General features: G+C 33.9%; 2 protein-coding genes across 3 annotated transcripts in view; one reads left to right on the forward strand and one right to left on the reverse strand.

The window, feature by feature from the left end:
- LOC105333731 (F-box/WD repeat-containing protein 4) overlaps positions 1-22,898 on the reverse strand; it is a 116,066-nt gene that overhangs the window by 80,944 nt on the left and 12,224 nt on the right. The gene's annotated exons all lie outside the window — the stretch shown is intronic.
- LOC105328884 (uncharacterized) overlaps positions 1-22,898 on the forward strand; it is a 73,838-nt gene that overhangs the window by 4,260 nt on the left and 46,680 nt on the right. Inside the window, exons 10-19 of one of the 2 annotated variants that reach the window (XM_066068525.1) lie at positions 1,951-2,104; positions 2,285-2,508; positions 3,546-3,622; positions 3,775-3,838; positions 4,466-4,678; positions 4,787-4,901; positions 5,883-5,991; positions 6,159-6,337; positions 6,627-6,736; positions 7,238-7,393. The exons of the other annotated variant lie outside the window; for it this stretch is intronic. Coding sequence (XP_065924597.1) covers positions 1,951-2,104; positions 2,285-2,508; positions 3,546-3,622; positions 3,775-3,838; positions 4,466-4,678; positions 4,787-4,901; positions 5,883-5,991; positions 6,159-6,337; positions 6,627-6,736; positions 7,238-7,393 — 1,401 coding nt within the window. The remainder of the gene's footprint in view (positions 1-1,950; positions 2,105-2,284; positions 2,509-3,545; positions 3,623-3,774; positions 3,839-4,465; positions 4,679-4,786; positions 4,902-5,882; positions 5,992-6,158; positions 6,338-6,626; positions 6,737-7,237; positions 7,394-22,898) is intronic. 2 annotated transcript variants of the gene reach the window in all.

The following is a 22,898-nucleotide window of genomic DNA, read 5'->3' on the forward strand; positions in this document are numbered from 1 at the left end:
ATAATTGTCAGAGGATTTCATGGTAAATATTTTTCTGCATTATTTTCATTTTTATGCAAGTAAATTTTGCACGTTTTTGAAACACTCCATTCGTTCAACTGTTTTGTTTATCTTTCTTATCCATAAAAATGCTAGTGTTCAGAAACTTCCCTATACTTTTTGATCCAACACCAGCCAAAAATGTCTTTTTTTTAAAATCAGGATTATGTATAGAAATATATTTCTTTGCACCTCAAACGTGTTGTTTTTTTTTAAATGCTACAGGAATATTTCGATGTTCGTGAGAACGGGCGTCTAATAAAATATTAGATTTATCATGAAAACCGGTGGGTTTTTTTTTAAAATTAGTTAAGATTTACGGGGCTACTTATCCCCTTCTATTTAGATTTCGTCAAACTGTCAAATTATCTCACCAGAAGGAAAACTCAGCAACCAAGTGTACTTTTGTACACAAACGAAATATTTAAGTAGCAAGAATGGTAACTTATTTAACTTTTGGAATCTATCAAGTTTTGAAAATGATAAAGAAAATGACATATCAAGAAAAGAAGCTTCCTCTTTCCTGTTCCTTTCGCCAAAAGTTTCTTAAAGGAAGATGGAAATTTCCAATTCCGCATGACTTTGGGTTTTTTATTGGAATATATTAGCAATTGAAAAATTCAAGCAAACATTTAGGAAATTGTCTTTTTAACTGAATGATATACCTTATTTTGTAATGTGATTTCGTGATGTATGAAATGTTTTAGCTAGCTTAAGTGAGCTTTTCTGATCACATTTTGTCTGTTATCCGTCTGTAAATTTTTCACATTTTCAACATCTTCTCCAGAAAAACTGGACCAGTTTCCTTTTAAAAGGGGAGATAATTATTGAAATTTTGAAAGAATTTTTCAAAAATATTCTTCTCAAAAAATAATCAGCCAGGAAAGTTGAAACTCAGGCGGAAGCATCCTCAGGTAGTGTAGATTCAAAGTTGTGAAACCATGATCCTTGAGGGTAGGGTGGGGCACACTGGGGTCGATTTTTTACATAGGAATATACATGTATAGAGTACTAGTAAATATTTAAAATCATCTTCTCAGAAACCAATCAGCCACGAAAGCTGAAACTTATGTGAAATCGTTTTTAGGTATTGTAGATTCAAAGTAGAGAAAATAATGATCCCCAGGGGTAGGGTGGGGCCACAAGGGAGTCGAATTTTTACAAGGGTATACATAGATAAAAGTCTTCTTCTTAGAGGCGTGTAAGGAAGAATCCTCAGATGGGGTAGATTCAAGTTTGTCAAAATCATGATCCCCATGGCTAGGATGGGGTCCCAACTTTGGAGGGACAAATCTTTAAATAGGAATATAAAGAGAGACATCTTTAAAAGTCTTCTTCTAATAAAACCAATTGCATAGAAAAGCTGTAACTTTATTGAAAGCAACTTCATGTAGTATAAATTCAAATTCGTTAAAATCAAAATCTTGATAAGCAGGGTGGGGCCATAATGGGGATCCAATTTTACCAAGGAGAACATTTTAATTAAAAAAAAACCTTGAATGTCATCATATATTTTATTTCTTAAATGCAAGCATTTTGACACATTGCTGATTCTTTGAAATTGTTCAGACTCTGACCGCTAGACGATTCGTAGGCCTTACAAGGGGTTTAAAGTTTGATGTACGTTTATATCCCATGTATAAACAATTGTTTGGGGGTATTTTTAAGAACTGCAATGCTCAACATGTGATATGACTATGAAATCATCCTGTTAAACAGGGGCTTGATTTTAAACAAAAGAATGACCAGGAGGAAAATGGATTTTTATTTATATAGAGGATCTACATGTATTATACCACATTGTCCAAATATCTAAATTTCGTATTATGACTCCCTTAACTGATTTTAGCATGCCTATTGTTGCTCAGTTGAGCGATATGGCCCATGGGTCTCTTGTTAACTTCTTGGTAGGTTGAAAGCGGAGCTCAGATCACATTGGCTGAGAGTTTAGGCCCCGCCCTTATTAATATCACCAGCACTGTCCCCCCACACCTGTTCTGTGAACAAAGTCACCGAGATAGCCCTGAATTATGTAACCCACATGTGTCTATTCAATTAGTGAGAGGTAAGTTTTATTTTTTTATGAACCTTATTCTTTATATTTCTAATTAAACGCGAAGAAATGATATCCGCGAAAAACGGAGGGAAATATCTCTTTCTAATTTAAAATTTAACCCTTATTTTCTGAGAGTTGAGAACTATAACAAAATTAAGATAATTACTGAATTACTACGATACATTTCAGGATGGGAAAGAACATGTATTCGTTCGCATGTGCCCATTAGTCAAGCTGTATTCGGTACATACGTTCCACATTCCAAACCATGTACATATAAGATGACATGGTCATCTGAAGTGTTAATACCAGTGAAGGCAACACTGGACGGCATTGTTGACAGAAACCAATACAGAAACATCCGGGTTCTTTTTACCGCTTCCAACGTCACAAAGCTCATATCTACTGTACTGGTGAGATTAAGTTTAGCGGATAGTGTTGACAGTGGGACACATTCAAATCAACAAATCAATCGTTCATTTGTGATTTCAAAAATTGCTTCATTCTTTATAACGATGGTTCGGTTGCAAAAGTTTTTAGTAATGCAATTACCAACAGTCCAACTTTTGCTCATACATGTTTATAATTTACGTAGTTTATTTCTAGATGAATCATAAAACTTTTATTCTCCTCAGTTTTTAGTGATGAGTATGCAAACACATTTGATATCATCTTATATCTCTTAGTGATCTTTCCTGGTGAATTTAATCCTTTAAAAACAAAAATTGTAATTAAATTTAGGGCACATCTAACTTATATTCAAATGTCTCTAAGACAAATTTTAGAACACTGTATATAGCAGATATTAAATCACAAAATAATTTCTAGTATTTTATTTTCAGATAACCTGAAATTAAATTCTATACTTTAACATCTGATATCTGCTCTCTTTCATTTTTTTCTCCATATTTGAATCCTATACTTTGTTCATATGCGTATATCATATTGCAATTTCGTATAGTTTTATAATGGTTTATTTCTATCTAAATTGATAAATATAGCATTTGTTTCGTAAGCTTCTATCTGTATTGATGATATGATTTTTCTTGTTTATGCTAGTATTATAGTTTACGATATGTGTATTGCATGCAGTTTTGAACAAATTAAATCTATTGTTATAAAAACCTGAAATAAATTCAAATATTTCATTCAGATATATTACAATAATAGTACATGTCTACTATATTTTACAATAAAAGAAAATTTATAAAACACAAAAGAATATTATACCATGCAAATGACGAATGATAATGCTATGAAAATAATACAATGAAAATAAAATCTATACATTAAAAATAGAAATGATACATAACAAATTGAAATTATATGGTATAGCATTACGATATTATATAGACTTACGAATGACACGCATTTAAAAGAGTACATGAAATTGATGATCCCAGTATATAGAGAATAATTGTTATGTGTTAATCACTTAAATATACGTTAGATGACTATAGTGGATGAAGATAGGATAGCAACATGTTCATCTATAAATGACCCTCACATGACAACATTTGATAAAAGGTAAAAAATAGAAAAGATTATATGATTATATTTTTCATCTCATATTTTCATTTAAATTTCTAACCTATACCGTTTATAATTCATTTTTGAAAAGTATTATATTTGCAAATTTAAAGTTTACTGAGCTTTGTTCGACTATTTTATTCTTGCAGTTATTATGACAACTATTTGGAAGGCGAATTTGTATTGTACAGGCACAAGAGCTTGCCTTATGAGGTACATGATTTATGCCTTATAAATATTAGGATACAACTGTTAATCTACAATTTAAGCTCACATTTACTTTAACATTTAATCTTTGGTTTTAGTTTGATTAAAAGAATCTCGAATAAAATAAGACATCTTTATATATGTAAATTTGTATTTTGTTCTACGTGTATACAAAACATCAAAATATCATAAGTCTAACTATGATTAAGAAAGGTTGAAAGTGTAAAAGATGATAATAGATCCATAGTAATGATATTGACATGTGTACGTCAACTGATTTACTTCTGTTGAAATGTTTTAGCTTAGTTTAAAAGATGATCGACTGTTGATAGACAAACTTCGAAAGCATCAATTTCTCACATTCCAAGGCAGGTGTAATTGAATGTGCTCAACGTTTGTAATATCTACTTTAGTTCTTTCCTGATAAATATTGTTCGAATTCAATAACTTACAGGAGAAGGTTCAGAGTAGGAAATAAATTAGCTTTGTATTTTCTGAAAGCATAATAATTTTCTATGTTTGAGTTTGAAATTTCTCCTAATTACCTTAGTTTTTAGGAGATCTTAATATCATATGTGCTATATTCTTCAAGTATTTTGTTTGGTTTTTTTTTTTTTTGTTTTTGGTGTTTAGGTCCGAGTCTTCTACCGTAGATGTAATACAGTGGCTGCCTGTAACTGTGCTGTTGCGGTTAAGTCTAGGGATGACGTCATACTACTCGATGTCTGTGGTCCTTCAGTTAAAGCAACTACAAGAAAACCTATTTTCACGATAAAAATGTATTTGAATGGAGAACTTACTCCGGGAACTGAGGTTATTTCACATGGAGGAGGAAAAACATACGAGGTTCGAACATAAAAAGTTTCCGAATACGATTAAATTTTAGGGGAAAAAACGACAAATGAAAATGTTTAACGCGTAAATACACAGTTCATAAACATTTCATTTGACCAGGTTGTACTTCCGACCGGAGCAAGGATTTTTGTTATGACCGGACAGATTATCAGTAATAGACAATTTCTAAATGTTAAAATGGTGGCATCAACAGTTGATTTCAATCAAACAGAGGGTAAGATTGAATAAATTTTAAAGGAAAAAACATTTTATTTATTTTTCAATTGTTATCATTTTTTTAATTCTAACTAATCAATATTTATTGTATTATGAAATTGTAAATTTTTATTGTGCTTATCATTTTAACAAAATATAGCATATATCATCCTCACATATTTAGTTTAAATCCGAATGTCGGAAAACTCATAGTGAAAATGTGAAAAACTTTATGTATTGTTTATTATGATGATCAATTGTTTGTAAAATGGACAAGAGCGATATCACCTCACCAAAACAAGTAAATCAGTACTACGAGATATAGTACCAAAAATACAATAGATAATCATATAAATATATGATGATCAACATTCATTCAAATGAATTGATTCTGAATAGTTTTCATCGTACTTAAGTTCTTATGGGGAAATTTTGGAAAACCAACCCAAGTTGGTATATTCCCTATAGATATTGAATTCTAGCATGGATTTCACTTCTAAATTACAGAAAAGAGTTTAGTTTTGAGAAAAGGTAATCTTTTATGAATTAATCGCTGTTCATAAAAAAGTTCCATTTGAATTTGAACTCGAATCTTCCGACCAAACCTATATATGCTTTGTGCTAGCTAGAGCATTAGATCACATTTGCAAAGGATTAAAATCGCCGTGTTCTTGCATACTGTTAAAAAAGTAAAAATTAGGGATGTGGAGGACCCTTACCATACAGGTTGCATACCATTCCAGCTTGAGCAAAATCATCATATGTAACACTTCTCAATTTTGCAAAATAATACCATGTACCATGCTACCTAACTTATTGATAAAATGTAAATCTTACGAATATTAAAACATTTTGGATTTTATTTATAACATTGATTCATTTACATTGAAACATCTCTAAAACCAACTATTTTATATGTAACCGTCGCTAGTAACGGTATGCATCAATAAATCTTAGGTGTTTGTTGGAGAATTTCTTATTTAAAAAAGCACATTTTTAGGACTTTGTGGGACATTTGATGGAGACAAAAATAACGATCTGATGAAAAGGGATGGCTCGTTGTATACAGGAGGAGTTAAACACCCTAACGAGTTTTCCTTGACATGGAGGTATGAATGAAAAGTTAGTCAGTAATTGGAGGTTGTTACTCATTTCAACATAAAAGTAAAAGTAGGTTATTATTCTGTTTTAATCAAGTGATAAAACAAGGTGTGCTTTCAACTTGTGCTTATTTGAACATAAGATTTATTGGATCCATAAATATGTTCTTCTTTAGGGTTTCCCCTGAAGAATCGCTATTCAAGGGCGACTGCAGGTCCTCCAACTCTGGTATGGTTGAAAAGCGACATTACTGTGATTGTTTGGAGGGAGAAACCGCCATATGTCAAGAAAGGGTGGATGTAATGACCTGTGCAGAAATCGAGAAAAGGAGAGGCCTTCTGAACGGACAAAAGGGTCCGACTAATATTTAACTACGCTTTGATATCAACTTCAAACTTTACAAGCTGAAGCACTAATTTTGACAGTTTATAAACAAACATCTGAAAGTTACACTCCAAAATTGTAAAAAAAAAAAAGTATTCGTTTTATCAACTTTGCATTCTTTCAAAAGATATTAAGCTTACGTTGTTTTAGCACATTTTTGCATTTTTTTTATTGCAAATAACATATTCTTCACTACCAATAAACACTTATTAATCATTTGGTGTAAAAAAAAAAAATTCTGAATGATTTTGTATTGTAGGAGTGAAACTTATCACACAGGACTTGATGAACGATGCGGAGACCCCTCCTATACGCTGTGGGTCCACAAGGAACGAATCGTTTGAATACGATCCAGAGTATAGGCAACCGGTATGGAGATTCTATCAAATAAATAATTTTAGTTTATTGTGGAACTTCTGTGTGCTCTTTTACGAAATTATACGATGCACGTAAGAGAATAAAAAGATTTAACCTTCTGACTTTAACAATTTTCATATTGAGTAAGCAATAAAATCGTCGGCAATTATGTTGTAGAAATAATTATATCAGCACTAGTAAACAATTAAAATAAACTAAAGTAAACAGAGTTCTATCCAGTTAATGTTTGCTTGAAATTCCGGTTTGGCTTTTTTTTTATTTAGGCTGTACAAGCATCTTTTAATCTATTTTTTTTTACAAGTGAACCAAGGCTTATGAAATATGTGTCGAGCACAATACTGCAGTAAAGTCATGATAATGATCATCTTTATAAATTATGTATTACATTCTACTCTAAAAAATATGTTCTGTTAAGCTACAATATAAATATATGAAATTTGAATTTTAGGTACATGTATTAAGAGAAAATTTCACTTTAACACGTGTACATAGATTCCAGAATGGCCTACTGCAAGTAATATCACCGAACCCATAGCACGAAATTTCTGTAAACATTTCCTAGAAAACGACAAAGCAGGAGCTTTATGCGTGAATGTCTCTGGAATTGATATTGATCCCATACTGCAAGGCTGTATAAGCGACATCCAGGTAAGGAGTTTTTTTTTCAAATCTTCAACCTTGTAGCATCTTTAACATTACATTTAAAATCAATATTTCACAAATATATAATTCTTAAAAAGAAGGTTAGTTATAATTAGGACAATAAGGGTTAATGATTGTTATTAAGCAGACATACTGGTAATTTAATAATCATACATTACTCTTTCATATTTCTTATTCTTTCTTAATAGCTACTTACTGATTGGGCGAAGGAGATTTTTGGCAATTAGCTTCGTGAATGTATAACTATTATAGAGACAGATGATTGGAGCAATATGACGAGACCTGATGTATTAGATATCATTTGTCCAAACAATTGTTGGGGAAACGGAAACTGTTCTGATGGTAAATATGTCGAAATGTATATTCATTGCGGGAAGAAAATAAGCAATAAATGATAGAAGTATTACTATTTCTCTTTTTTTTTCAACAAGAGTTGTATTGCTTAAGTTTTTCATATTATACATTAACAGGACTCGGTCAGTGTTTTCATCCCTGGATTGGAGCCGAGTGCTCCGTCAACAAAACTGTGCAACCAGAGCTTCATCAAGTTGGCGATGGGGAGCCGTGTGACTCTGTTTGTTCAGAGTGTCTCTCTGTCAGATTATACGGCGAGAACCTTGCTGATGTTGAAAATCTTACATGCCACTATAGAATATTAAATGTATGAATTATTTACATTTGCTAATCCAACGTAGAACATCAATGATATTGATGCAATAATCTTTTTGTTTTGTAATTCCATATATACGTTAATGTTTTCCATTTAATCATATGAATTATTTTATTTGGAGTTTTGATATTGAAAGCAAATCTAATTGGTTTTTTAGTTAACATTGGACTCAATATCCGATGTAAAATCAATCAAAGCAGAGTACTTATACAGTCAAATGGTCAAATGCACTTTTCAAGCAGTAGCATTTTATGAAATTGCAGTCAGCAACGACGGGGAGATCATGAGTGAATACATACAATACATTGATTTTAACAGCCATTGTCACCGTTGCAATAGTGCTTGGTGTACAAAAAGGGTATGTATGAGAATGCATTTTTTTAAATTTTTGTCTCAGAAAGAAACATTATTCTTCCAATGATGACATAGTATGATATTTGTAAACTTCAGTTGTGTACTATTTTATATTTCTATATTCTCTCAGCATGATGTTTGCAAAATAAATGATGAATGTCAAGAGCATGGCTTTATGAATCCCACGAATACGTTGGAAGTTTGCAACGTAACTCTTTCCAAATTCCAGTGGTCTAGATTAAATGGTAAGTCATCGGATATGCATACAGAATTTTACAAGCTTTAAATACTGTAATAGACAATAAATAGGATTAAACTGGACTGAAATTTTAGAGGTATGAATAATTCTTGAATATATGAATTCAGTTTAACACTTTATGTTTGCTTTCATATTGTTCTCATTCAATTATGAACAAAATGATTTGTAGCTAGAATGCAATAGAACATATCACATTAATAATGAGCAAATTATTTCATGACGCAAGTACTGCCACTTATGCTAAAATTAACATACATTTCAGTTGAAAATATCCCCATGAAAAGTTACACTTTTCAAGATGTATCTGGCCAGTTTGTCATTACGAGGGAATCGAGGTTCTATGTAGGAGGAACAGGTTTACCAACATTAACAGAGTCATTGAACAGGAAGGCTCGCGTACTAAATGGTAATCAATATCTCTCACTAGTAGGTTTATCATATACTAGTACCTGTTTTCATGACGTGGAGGGAAGTCCTTTTGGAATAACTATCACTCTCGTCGTCAAGCTGTCGAGAAGCGCTAGCACCTGCTTTGTTTTCAGTTCCGGTGGAGAGGAAGTTTCTCATTCCGGATACGCTATGTGGCTCGAGATTGACAGTCTATATGCCAAGGCTAGTAATAGTAGGCACGAATGGGTCGTTTCTACTTCCTGCGTGAAGATGGAGGAATTTATTCACATACAGATGATGTGGAGTCTGCAAAGTGGTTTACAACTAACTATAAATTCCAACACGATGACATCAAGCAAAAATTGTATTTCAAGACCAGAATCAAATTACACACCTCTTAAAGAATTTGTAATTGGAGGTTCTTCAAAAAAGGACCAAAACTGTAAATTATCTATACAACATCTAACTTTTGTGTGTGCCTCTGGAGACATTATCAACACAACCAACAGTACAGATTTGCCTGTCACTGGTAAGAGATAATTTGTGAATAAAATACCAATTCTTTGGAATTTTTCAAAAACCATTTTTTGGTTAGATATTTTTTACATTTTTCAAGTTTCAATTCATTTTATGACAAATAATGGTGGTCAGTTGAAAATATATTTCAGACTTAATTAAATATTACCTTAAATAATTACGTTAACAATAAAAGATGTATATGTCTATATATATATGGCTGCTTTTATTTCTCAGAACGGACAACTACGGTAGGCATACTTACTGGTAAGCCATGAGAAGAGTCGACGTCGTCAGCAACAGCGTTAGAAGCTGCCGTCATCTCAACAGAGATGTACTTTCGGGAGTTTTATTTTGTACAGTTTGTTGCCTATTTTTATTTTTCGGGTACGTAAAGAGAAAGGAAAATTGTTTTATAAAACGGAATATACTGTGGTTTCATTAATATTCAAGGGTATCAATTTTCGTGAATAAAGTTAAAATCACAGTTTCACGGATACGTAATTCGTGGTCAATGACCCTATCAATACAAACTGGTAGAAGAAAATGCACTTCAATGAACATTTAAATTCATGGTTAAACTTAAAAACGAAATCTACGAAAATTGGTATTCAACGAATATTGATGAAACCACAGTATGAAGAATATACAAGTATATACATGTATATCAAACTGTTTAAATAAGATTTCAAATATCTAAATTGACTATTGTTGTGGGTTTGCTTTAGATGCAAACAGCGTCGGAAAAAGAAACAATACAATCACATTGTGTCACCTGATCAAAGTAAAACTGACCAAACAGCAAACGCGAAGAGGGCTGCACTTAATCCAGTATTCGAGGACGATTCCGGAACCTCAGTTTACAGGCATCATTGGACAGGCGAGACTCCTTTATGGAGAGTATACAGGTACATGTTACATGTAGAAAAAATATAGACATATATATTGTTTGATCTATTCGCAAATTACATTTTAAAACTCAGGGAAAACAATTCCCTTTAAATGTAGTAATAAGATAGGATATACGCAATTTATTTCTTGCATTCAAAATTACCCAAAATATAATTCAAATTTTTAAAAATCCTGGCTATGATGTACGTAATTTACATGTAGTGAACAATCGTATCTTTAAGCATCTGATCTTCACTGTAGGTACGCAGAGCATGATAGAATAAGGATCAATACGCAAAATAACGGTATGACAAATTCAAACAGTGTAAGAATCCATGAAGCAGAAACTAGATTTTCTCTTGGAACGAGATACGGCAATGCTGTTTATGGGTTTTCCAGTGAGCCAAGTACAGGTCCATATACTCGTACAACCAATGAAATTAATACACGTCACGTAGAGAGCACAAGGTGCATCCTTCATTCCGGGATTTCATCGACAGACGAAAATAGACACGTACCAACCTTCTATCAAAGACGACCTGATCAGGTGCTCTGGATTCAAAGTCTAAATATGAAAAATTAGTTAGATGTGAGCACAACATCAAAGAGGGATTGCCATGAACAGATAGAAGATAGTTCACGTGTTCGAAGTGGTAATCAATTATTACCTGATAATACTACAAAGAAAAGTAGAATAGGAAACCAAAATCAAAACCGAATGATGAAAACTGTAAAAACCACCCTATCCAAAGAAGATACTAGTAGTTTAAAAGAGAAAAGTCATGTTTGCATAAACTGCAAGGGTCATTATGAATTTCATGAAAATACCAGTATGCTTGACGGTGGTGTCTTTAGAAAGACTAATTGCTTTAAAGACAGCAGTTGTCAAACTGAATCTTATTCCGAATCCTCTGGAAAAACTCGAAGAAACATTGCCTATACCCATAACGACCAATTCAGCAATAAAAACCAAAGTGAGAATAGAAATATACTGAGTCGCATTATTTGTACTCCATGAGCTCTCGTCAACCTTTGCCAGATTTTCCAGAAACAAAACTAGGTCAACAATACATGTTAAATCTTGTTTCGTATAAAAATAAGAAAATTAAACATGGCAGCATGGTTTGATCAATGAAGAAAAACAATCAAGCCAATCAAAAAAGTTTGATGTTTCAAAAGATGAAATCATGGAAAGCAGGGATCAGGCCGGGTGCAGCAATCAATCACAGGTTTTAGATAGCAAGGTTTATTTATCTAAAGAAACATTGCAGGAGGGAAAACAGGGCCAGGAAATACAAGTAGAAACTATGTGGATGCCAAGCGAAACTGAAGAGGATAGCATAAGTTTATTGTCTTGTGGAACAGAGATTGAAATGGGGGGAATAATGAAGGATGCAGAAATGCAGAGAAAAGATGGTATTGATAAATCATATGAAATTAGGATGGAATGGATTCCAGAAATCACCAATCAAACACAAGCCACGTTTTAAGTGCATCATGAAATGAAAGTTCTGAAATTTTGAATTTTGCTGAAATGCAAAATGGAACTTCTCGATCTCAGCCGGACTCGTTTACGTTTGCTTCGAAAGGCACAGCAAACACTCAATTTAGCAAAGTAAAAATGGAGCAAAAATCTGAAAGAAAAGCAAATGAACTTTTTGAGGTGAAACTTGACAAGGAATTTGTTCCACGAAGTGACATGCATGTACTGGGAAGAGATTTGGTTTCAACAGATTCCCCAAAATATCTTGCAACTCATAGCAAAACTGACAGTGGAAAACAAGTAAACCGCAAATACACAACAGATAAAAAGTCTGAAAGTAAAGAAAATGGAAGTCAATTTCCTGAAGCCAGATCACTTAATATGCATTCAGGTATAAAAGAAGAAATGTGTTTATCTGTTAACATTTTAAATGGACATCAGGTTGTTAGAGAAAATAAGAAAGTGTGTAATCACTGTCGTAGAAATTTGAATCCGGAGTCCTCTTCCTTGCAAACAAATTTGGATATGGGCTTAGGAAAAGCCAAATTGGGGGCGCAAACTGGTGAAGCGAAAATCAAAGAGCAACATAAGATACAAGAACATCCCCAAAGCATCGAAATGGTTGGCCATGTTGCTACAAAAATGCATGAAAACAGCCAAGAAAGATATACATGTAGGAGCTCTCAACTGTTAAAGAAAACATATGACAGCAATGTATTAGTTGGTTCTGGCAAAGTGAAATATCAGTCTGAAAGAATTGAATATAGCAACATTAAGCATCTGTCTGAACAAATTCAAGACTTTGCTGTTGGTTTTAAGAAACAAGAAACGCTCCAAGAGGATTCTTCACATGAAGAAAACGATGGTTATTATCAATTCGGGGAAACCATGTTCAAGTATGATTAAAAATGAATGTTTAATTTTGACAACAAAAATATCCTGAATGCTACTTGTGAGATTTATTACACAAATCGTTGTCTTACTTAGATACAGACCAGCTGCAGAAGAATTCAAAGAACCTGTCTTGAAGGACCATGATTCTGCATCTATCGTAGAGGGGTCGCTGCAGAAAACGGAATCAGTCCCTACAAGTTACAATACGACATCCTCGATGTCTAAAATAGATGTCCCTGGAAATGAATGGACCAGGCACGTTTACAGATTTTGATCTTATAAAGCTCAATATTGTAGCCGAAATAACTGATAAAATTCAATAACGTGAAAAATATACATGTATCTATATAAATTTTAACATCATTAGACGTGTATCCTGCAATACGAGATAAAATTGAAAGATTTAAACACAAAATATCTCGTATAATTGTTTCCACTTTTTAGTTTAACTTAACAACAGTTAAAAAGCAAACTTTTATTTTACATAAATTTATTGAGATGAAATTAACAGATGTCAATGTACATGTGTATTTCGTTCTTATAGGGAACCCCTGAACACATCGGACACAACAGACGGAGGAAATCACATCTTCACAACATACACGGCATGGAAAGTCGACATTAACGCTGACAAATAATTCACTATAACTTGCAAGCAAATTTTATAAATGTAAGCCTTCTACCTTAGTATCTCCTGGAGATGCTACTCAAGCTCAGTAACCACGAAGTCCAGTACTTCTTTCCCCAATAGTTAATTAATAAGTGTGACCGTACAATCAAGATTGCATAATCTGCCCAAATCAAGAATCTGCTCAACATCATTTTACATGGGTATATATAACATTTTACTTATGATGGACAGTTATGACTAGTTCGGCCCATCTACGATGATCATGAGTGAACATTTAGTGTTCAAATTTCAGAGTTATATTTTATTTCTAAATAAAGCAACAAAACTGGCAGAACTGTCAGAAATAAAATTGTGATGCAGGTTTTCAGTCGTTTCTGAGTCCCCCACCTGGGTATGATGCATCGCTTACGCATAATGTATTCATTCATACATGGCTTAAAGGTTACAAAGGTTAAATAGCATTACAGGACAAACTTGCAATATCAGGGGCCCGTTTCATCAAAGGTCCTAGGCTCAGGCGTAGCTCTACGCCGGCGTAAGTTCGGGACCAGCGCGCTATTTTACGTTTCATCAAAGGGCGTATCTTTACGCCGGACTAAAGTTAAGCCAAAATTTTACGTCTACTCATGGGTAGGCGTAAGTTCCAAATTAAACATAAACAAAAAACATGGCGACTTTGCTCTTGCTCCGGAGGCGTTCTAAACATTCTCTAAGGAGGGAGAGGGTTTTTAGAGACCGAACAAACGTACGCGAAAGCTTTGATGACTTGGACCTTATTGAGAGGTACCGCTTTCCAAGAAATGTCATCGTTGACATTATAAACAGCGTTGATCCCATTATTGGGAGGTCCAACTAATGCAGTTCCAACTTATACACAGGTACAAGAGCACTTCATCCTGTGATAAATATACATGAACTTTTAAACAAACACAAAAGTATTCATACATGTATGTGTGTTATAAAACTTTAATTCAAATTTCAAAATTTATCATTTACCATTTCTTTTTTATTTTTAATCATTACATACATATTTCATATGATAAATAACTATATGCTGTTTTATATCATATATTTAAATTATACAAGGTGCTTGTGACTCTAAGGTACCTAGGAAAAGGAGATTTTTATTCAGAGGTGGGGGACTTGCATGGCATTTCTCGTGCATCAGTTAGCAAAATTGTTCATGAAGGTAGTCAGTTTTATACTTTGGAAAAATAATGATAATAAAACAACCGCAAAGTATAATGCTTTAAAATGTGTCTGATTTTTTTCTTTTTAAGTTATGATGTAATAAGGAGAGAGAGAGAGAGAGAGAGAGAGAGAGAGAGAGAGAGAGAGATTCACAAAGGTATACGTTATATAATGATTTATTGTTCATATATAAAGTTATTACAGATGACATTTCATTAATACATATGTATATATAGATTTTAGTGTGTGGAGCCATCAATTCGACGATGAAGAACATCATGTTCCCCAATGATGCAAATACCATACGTTCTTTTAAAGCTGATTTCTTTAAGATAGCGCATATTCCCAATTGTGTAGGGGCTATTGACGGAACCCTTATACCAATCAAAGGGATGAGTGGGTTGGGAGAACCTGCATTTATCTGCAGGAAGAATTTCTGCGCCTTGAACATCCAGGCTGTGGCTGACCCAAATATGCGGTAATTAAAATATATTTGTTGAAGTAAATAATTAAACAATCTAATATTGTACATGAGATCGAGATATTGTCAAGAGATGGTGTTAACAATGAGTTTAAGTTAAAACTTATTTTCCTAATTTTAAAAATCTTCTATGATTTTATTCAGAGATTTCTCCACATCAACACGTGTTTTCCTTGAGCCAGCCACGATGCGTATGTGTTCCGGTCTTCTGGCGTCCCAGCAATCATGGAAACATTGCCAGAAGGGGATGGTTACTTGGGGATTCAGGTTACCCCCTGAAAGAATGGTTACTTACACCGTTTTTGTCCCCAAGTAGCCCCCAAGAAGAAAAGTACAATGAAGCTTTATCAAAGACGAGAATAGTTGTTGAGAGGGCATTCGGAGTTCTAAAATCCAGATTTCGGTATTATTTTTTTTTACTTCTAACTCGTACATATACATTTTAATTTGAAATACATACGAACTCATTTATTGCTGAAATGATATACTTTACACAAATTCTTTTAAAGGTGTTTGCATTCAGGTGGTGGGGGACTTCGGTTTTCACCGCAAAGATGCTCCAAAGTCATTGAAACATGTTTCAGACAGCACAACACAGCGATCATTGCGAAAGCTCCCCTCCGACAAGGGCTTGTTCAAAACATTAACTGTAATGATGTCGTTATTGCAATTGTACAGGGAACCGCGCAGCAACTGAGGATACGCGTCGCTGGCTTGTTATAGAAATGATTACATAAATTGTGCTCGACAAATAGTTTTCTTAAAACATTTTCTTCCTTTCTTTTTCAAAACACGTTTTATATACAGGCTTTCAATCACAACAAGTTTTTATAATAAAAGCAGAACTGAAAGTTAAGTCATTATAATCGTTTGACACCATATCAGTACACATATATTTTCAACTTGCAGCAACAACGGAAGACCTACTCGTGGCTTTGCCACGAGCTCTGCTCTATTTCGATATTACATTTCTTTCAAAACATCCGATCCAAATTATAACATACATGTATGAAGCTGTAGACAAGTGTCAAAAAATTCATCTAACCCCTCCCCATGCATCTCTGCCAATGGATGAGTTCATTCAAACAATTAGATCAAGATCTCAGCCGTTGCCTGAATGGTAAAGCAGGACTTCGCGCCATAATGCCTCATTCATAGCGCGCGCCGATTAGTCGACGAATCTGTTGGGATCATGCGAACACCCCAGAGGATACCGTGTGTTTACACCCCCTCCCACTTTTTTGCAGAAGGCACTTTTCTTAACTTTTTATAATAAATGGAAATATCATGGATTTGCCCCTCCAGTTTTGTAGGAGCATGTAATAAAAATGTAGTAATAAATGAAACTGCAAATAAGGAATTCTAATTGAATTGAAGTTTCAGCTAGGGGTTTTTTTTCATGAATTTGAGAATTCACCCTTTTTTAATTGTTAGTTAAGATGATTTTGATGAAGCTGTCCCACACACATTCAAAAACAATACGGGTTTGTATACCCTTTCATATTTCCTATGGTTGGAAAGTTTTAAAAATGCCTTTCAGTAGATATTGCATCTTAATATAATAACAAACGCAATTAAAAAAAAAATGACTATTTAATCTCCAGCTTTGAAGCTTACATGCACTTATATCATATGTGAACATTCCTAAAAAAAATTGAATTAATAATAATATAATTGAATTTCAAGTGATATATATGTACATATTCTAGATCGATGAGAAGACTGACATTTCGTCTTAATTTTGCACGTCCCGTTTATAAATTTATGATCAGCAGCGATAATTAAATTTCATTTTTGATAAGATAGCCTAATTGATACATGCATGCTTCAATTGAACAATTGTGCTTAGTCAGGCAAGCTTTTTGGAAAGCTATTACTTGTTTTAAAGTAACAGACTTAAATTCGACGCGAAGCAGATCCGCTTCGCGGCTGCTACATTGCAGTAAATGGGACGAATTCTTACTGTGACCTGAGCGGAGCCTGGTCACGGTAAGATTATTCTTTTTAGATCAGATGGTGTTCCGATGAGGCCACTTTAACCTTAGCAACTTCGCACTTTCGCCTTCGCCTTTCTTTTTTGATTGCATTCAGCAAGACTTGGTCGATTACACAGAATTTGATGATCGCCTGTACTCGCCAAAGGTTTGTCGAATATACCCGGGCTGTTGAAAATAAATTCTCAGTAGTTCGCCTTCTGCCTCAGATGTCATTTAATAGTGCTAAAATTATCTTTACACGATAGAGAGCTTCACAAACATAAAAAGACGAAGGCGAAAGTGCGAAGTTGCGAAAGCGAGATTGCGAAGGCGAAGGAGCGATAGTAGTATCGCTCCTTCACCTTCGCACTTTCTCCTTCGCATCTTCGTGCTTCACCGTCGCATCTTCGCACTTTCGCTCCTTCGCCTTCGCAATTTCGCCTTCGCACTCCTGCATTTTCGCCCGAAAGTGCGAAGGTCAAAGTGGCCCCATCGGAACACCATAAAATTACATAATTTATACTCAGACTCACACATTAATACGATTGTATTTTTTAATTTACAAGTTTACAGGTCTGGATTTTTGAACACGATTACCCTCCATAACGGAGAGTTAGTTTAAGTTAAAGCTGAACACCGCTCGTAAATAGCCACCATCACACAGATACCTAGTATATAAACCCTTCGATTTCGTTACACCTAATTGCACACCTGAAACTCGTGGCCGACATGTTGTATTCCTTTCGTCATCAGTAAATTATCAGATCAGAAATACATATTTCTCTCGCAATGAGCATGAAAGTACAATTTCAAACCATAAAAAGTTTTAAAACCAAAAGTTTATTTTTAAGAGATCAATGCGGCTGTTCCTAGGACCTCCCTTGCACATTTTCACTGCGTGTTTTTACATAAAGAGGTATAGCGCACTTAATATACGATTTGGCCTCAAATATAGCCTCTTGCAAACATCGGACATTTTCAGTATTATACAAATATCCCATGGGGTTGGAACTTTTTAGTTCAAATATCTAAAAAAAACTATCTAAAAATGTTTCAATTTTTTTCCATAAATTTATTTAGAATAAAAAACCCTACCATTTGGTACTAAACTTTGGTCGATATTGTGAATGGAAAGGGGTGCGCAACGCCGGAAAAATGTCCATCCGAAGTTGTCCGTCCCACTGTTCAATATTTAGTTTTAATATAACCAAAGAAACGCAAATTGTACAATCACCATGCTCTAAGAGTCTTCATTATCTTACACGACATCATTAAAATATTCAGGTTTTGTGAGGGATATATAGGAAAGTAGTTAGTATACGATAAAAAATTGGATATTTGACTATTTGAACCACTTTAAACCAAAGACATCCGATTAAAATTATGTTCAACAGGTAGTGTAGTACACGTTTACATTGAATTAGTTTTCGTACTGAAAATTAGACAAATATTTCAATTAGTGTCTTTTCTATTACAATCATGTATTTAGCCATATAAATTGAAAATGTAACTGATGAAAATGTTAGATGCATGGCCTAGTGGTAACGCGGAGGTCTTTTTGATTTTGTGGTCACTGGATCGAATCCACTAAGTAGTTATTTTTCTTTCACTTAAATTGAAACTTCTATTTGTTTTTTTTTAATTATCTTGTTTAATTCAGTCTTAGTATGAGCACATTCATTAGTATATATAGATCTCTCCATCAATACTATACATGTATTCTATTTACACTTAGATCCATTGCATTTTGCTTGAACTTATCACGGTTCAGAATATCAACTACTGTTACACACAGAGTTTCCCGAAACTATGAAATCAGTTGTTACAGACACCATTATAAAATCAGTACAGTGTAAATGTATCCAGGTTTCGAAAATCTAGCTACAGCTAGGTACCTGTAGCTATTTTTAGTAATAGGTACTTTCCTTCCAAACACTGGTGTAGGCGAAATAATGGGTAAAGGCGCTATAACTCTTTATAATGTGTAGTATTTAATAATCCTATCAAATTGCCTTAAAATATTTGGAATATGATTCAAAGATATTTTATAAATAAGTGAAGAGTATTAAAAATCCAAAGAAAAATTTTGTCGTCTGCATGTGATTTCTGTGATCGATACACATGTAAACATTACTAACCAAACCGTTGGAGTTACACGGAACAGCCGTCAAAATGACCTAGATCGTCTCTCTATTGGAGAAACGATCTGTAGAATTACCTGAGCTGTAAGTAGAATAGATAAAATGTTCTTGTTATCGTTCGTGGTATATTTGAGAAATAAAGCAGAAATGTTGCAGAATAACCTCTGAGGTCGAAAAATGTTGTTTTGAAATATAAAAGCCGAGGCGTAAAGTTTGCTTAATAAAAAATACTGACAACAAATCCCAATCAGACTGAAATTGCATTTTACGTGCAAAAAGGTCAAATTAAATTGGCAATAACTCAGAGGGGTGAACACTGACCCCCCCCCCCCCATTATCTTTGTAATTTTTAGACGGGGTCACGTGACCTCGTCTATTTGTTTACTGTCAGCCGAAGTCTCAAACCGGAAGGCACGCGTAGAACACATGATATGAGCAATCGCAACTTCTCGGGCCTTTCGGCAAGCTCGGAAAAACACCTTCTCGGGCCTTTCCGGCAAGCTCGGAAAAACACCTCGAATGTATTAACATCACCGGATGTTAGAATTTTATACAAAATGGAGTCATTAAAATAAGTATCGGCTAGACAGTCTTATATGTCGCTTCTGTGTTATATTTTAGTGTATATCGTTTACTTTAATGAAGTATAGCTCACATCTCAACAGATCGTAAAATGTGTTCTATTTATTTCAAATTGTACAAAAAGGGGGGTTGTCATGGACGCCTAGGTAATACATTCGAGGTGTTTTTCCGAGCTTGCCGGAAAGGCCCGAGAAGTTGCGATTGATGATATGAGTCTACTCTGTCGGAAAGGCCCGAGCAGTTACGATTGGGTGTACGAGCTCATTAATCAATAGAAGAGGTTGAAGGTTGAATCGAATGTAAAGTTCCCAAACATAATGTGCTATTTTTGAAAAGTTGTGAATTTTATTTTGACAATCTTTCACCTGAATACTACTGAACTTCATGCGCAAGTCGAAATTAAAATCAAGACGGATTATACACAGATGTCTTACATATTAAATAGGTGTTTTCATTGGCTTCCAGTCAACTTGCGGTATGACTGCCGTTCGTCTCTACTGGAATTTTGTACATAGAAAATAAAAACAAGTCTGAATTTGCCTTATCGTTCGTTCGCTCTTTAATTAATTAAAGCTGCTTGGTCCGACTTTATATCAAATTTTATGCACGCTTTTAAACGATGGGTATGCTTAGTATATGTATAATAATAGACATTGCAGTAGTTTTTCCAGTCAATTAAGCCAAATTTCAATGAAGAAAAATACGTACAAAATCTGCTAACAAAACAAACGACATTAAAAGGTACCGCGTTATTTCGCCTCATGTTAAATTTCACCCCTGACGACGAGACGGGTATGGTTGTATTACGAATTGACATCACTTTAAATAAAGGTCGAAATGGTCAGACAAATGATCAGACAAATTACAAGTAAACATGTGTACGTTTGCCAATATTTCTAAAGTCTACTTTCTTTACAATCGATGCATAGCATGCGGGTTGAATAACCCCAATCATTCGCGGGACGAAACCATGCGGTTTCCTTTTCTAAACATTCCCGTGATGCATTTTGGTTTGTTTTTTCGTTTGCCTAAAGAGAAATTATTTTTATTTACTTTGAATATTTCTAACTTTGAAAGGAGATTGATTCTGCTGGTGTAAATAGGAGAAAGTCCATAACTTTGTAAGATAAATGAATTGTATGAACAAAATTTTGATACTGTATTTACGAAAAAATCGGACCAAGCAGCTTTAACTGAATTTAAATTTTGAACAATGCATCTATACTACTATATTAAAATAATAGACTCGAATATATTTTAAACATCATTGGTTCTTCAATGGTACTTGAAGATTACCAATTTGTTTTTATTTTATTTTTTCTCAATTAAGTTCGCTAATTAATAATCAACGAAAATTCCTTTAAAAAATCCAGAAATCATCTAGATTTTTTGGATTTTACAATCTTGCGCATGCGCATTACATTCACGTTAAATCACGGAAGGCTCTTTAGTTTATGTTTCCACAATATCACATTTGCATGGATAAACTCAGAAACGATATTACAAATACATGGAAATTTTCATTGAAAAGTCATATATTCTGTTCATCAAAGGAATTACGGAAGATAACTATTAATTACTCAGTGGATTTAATATGAAAAATCACCCGAGTTTCGAATGTCAACATGGTGTGTAAATTCGAAGCGAGTAAAAAACGTTGGTGAGAAAGTGTTGAGTTCTTCATTAATATGAATTAAATTTTTAGATGAAAGATATCTACAGCCTCAAAATAATTTGTTATGAATAATTCAACTGTTATTTTCAATGCAATTTCGGAGCAATTCTGCAATTTATTGCTACATTACGGGTATATTGGAGGGATTTTAATTGTAGCGATAGCCTGTCCCGTGACACAGTTATGTAGTAGTTACCCCATAAAATATTGTTGGCTATGTGCAGATACCCGATGGGCGTGGTCATAATGACACTCGGGACCACGCCCAGCGGGTATCTGCACAAAATCAACAATATTATATGGGTAAGTTACTTGAACCATAGCTTGGCGAGTTTTCTATTGTTAAAGGTGTGGGTTATATGTACATACCACACACTTTTTTTTATAACTCCGCCCACTATCTCGAGAAAAAACATCAACAAGTTGTTTTTAGCGCGTCCAAAATCACCCCTGCGAATGTTATTGTCATTCAAATTTTAGACCACCTGGTTTTATTTTACCCTTTCAGTTTCGAAGTAAAAATCGTACCTCGTGTATAAAGTCTATTTCACAGTATCTAGGTTCTTGTAGTCAAATATAAAATCTAGAGGTTTATTGATTTCAAACTTTATCTTCATTAATTGGTGAATAAAATGTGTTCTAGAAATAAATTTGACTATACAAAAATTAGTTTTTGTCTGCTGTTGCAATAACTAACATGCTTAAAAGAGATCCCTCCTGATGATTAGTTTTCGATCCGCGCCTGACCTAGTAATACCATCAATAGTGAAACAGACTATACCATTTTATGCAAAATGTTCCTTGAAAATGGCTCGATATACTAAGTTTTAATGCAAAACAGACACCCATTTTTTTTTTAAACATGGTATTGCACACCACAAGCATCAAACATGGCTATGATTTTATCAAGCAACTCAATGTTTATGTTACCAACCACTCTACACGTGGTTGAACACGAACGACAACTCTGTTCTGAATATTATCGTTTAATATAAATAACTGCTAGATGGTGAAATAAAACATACATTTTAAATGATTTTCATGTTTTAACTAAATCAAAGTTGGATATGATATGAAAAACGACCAGTTTTTACGTATTTTGAGAATATTATCCGAACACATTTACTTCCGCTCGAAATTTCACAGGAACTAAACAAATCTCGGTGAAGTCTCGTGAACTTTCATTCGAGCACCTCTGAATTTATTACTTACTTAGCAACGATAAAGAAAACATTCAGAACATATTTGCAGGGGTGATAATACACCACAGTAAGAGCTTCAGATCAAAATTGCCAAAACTCAACACGGATAAATGACTCGACTAACATACATGTAGTTCGTCCAATAAATCTCATT

This window comes from Magallana gigas, chromosome 8 (genome assembly GCF_963853765.1).
Source record: "Magallana gigas chromosome 8, xbMagGiga1.1, whole genome shotgun sequence".
NCBI classification, from domain to species: Eukaryota; Metazoa; Mollusca; class Bivalvia; order Ostreida; family Ostreidae; genus Magallana; species Magallana gigas.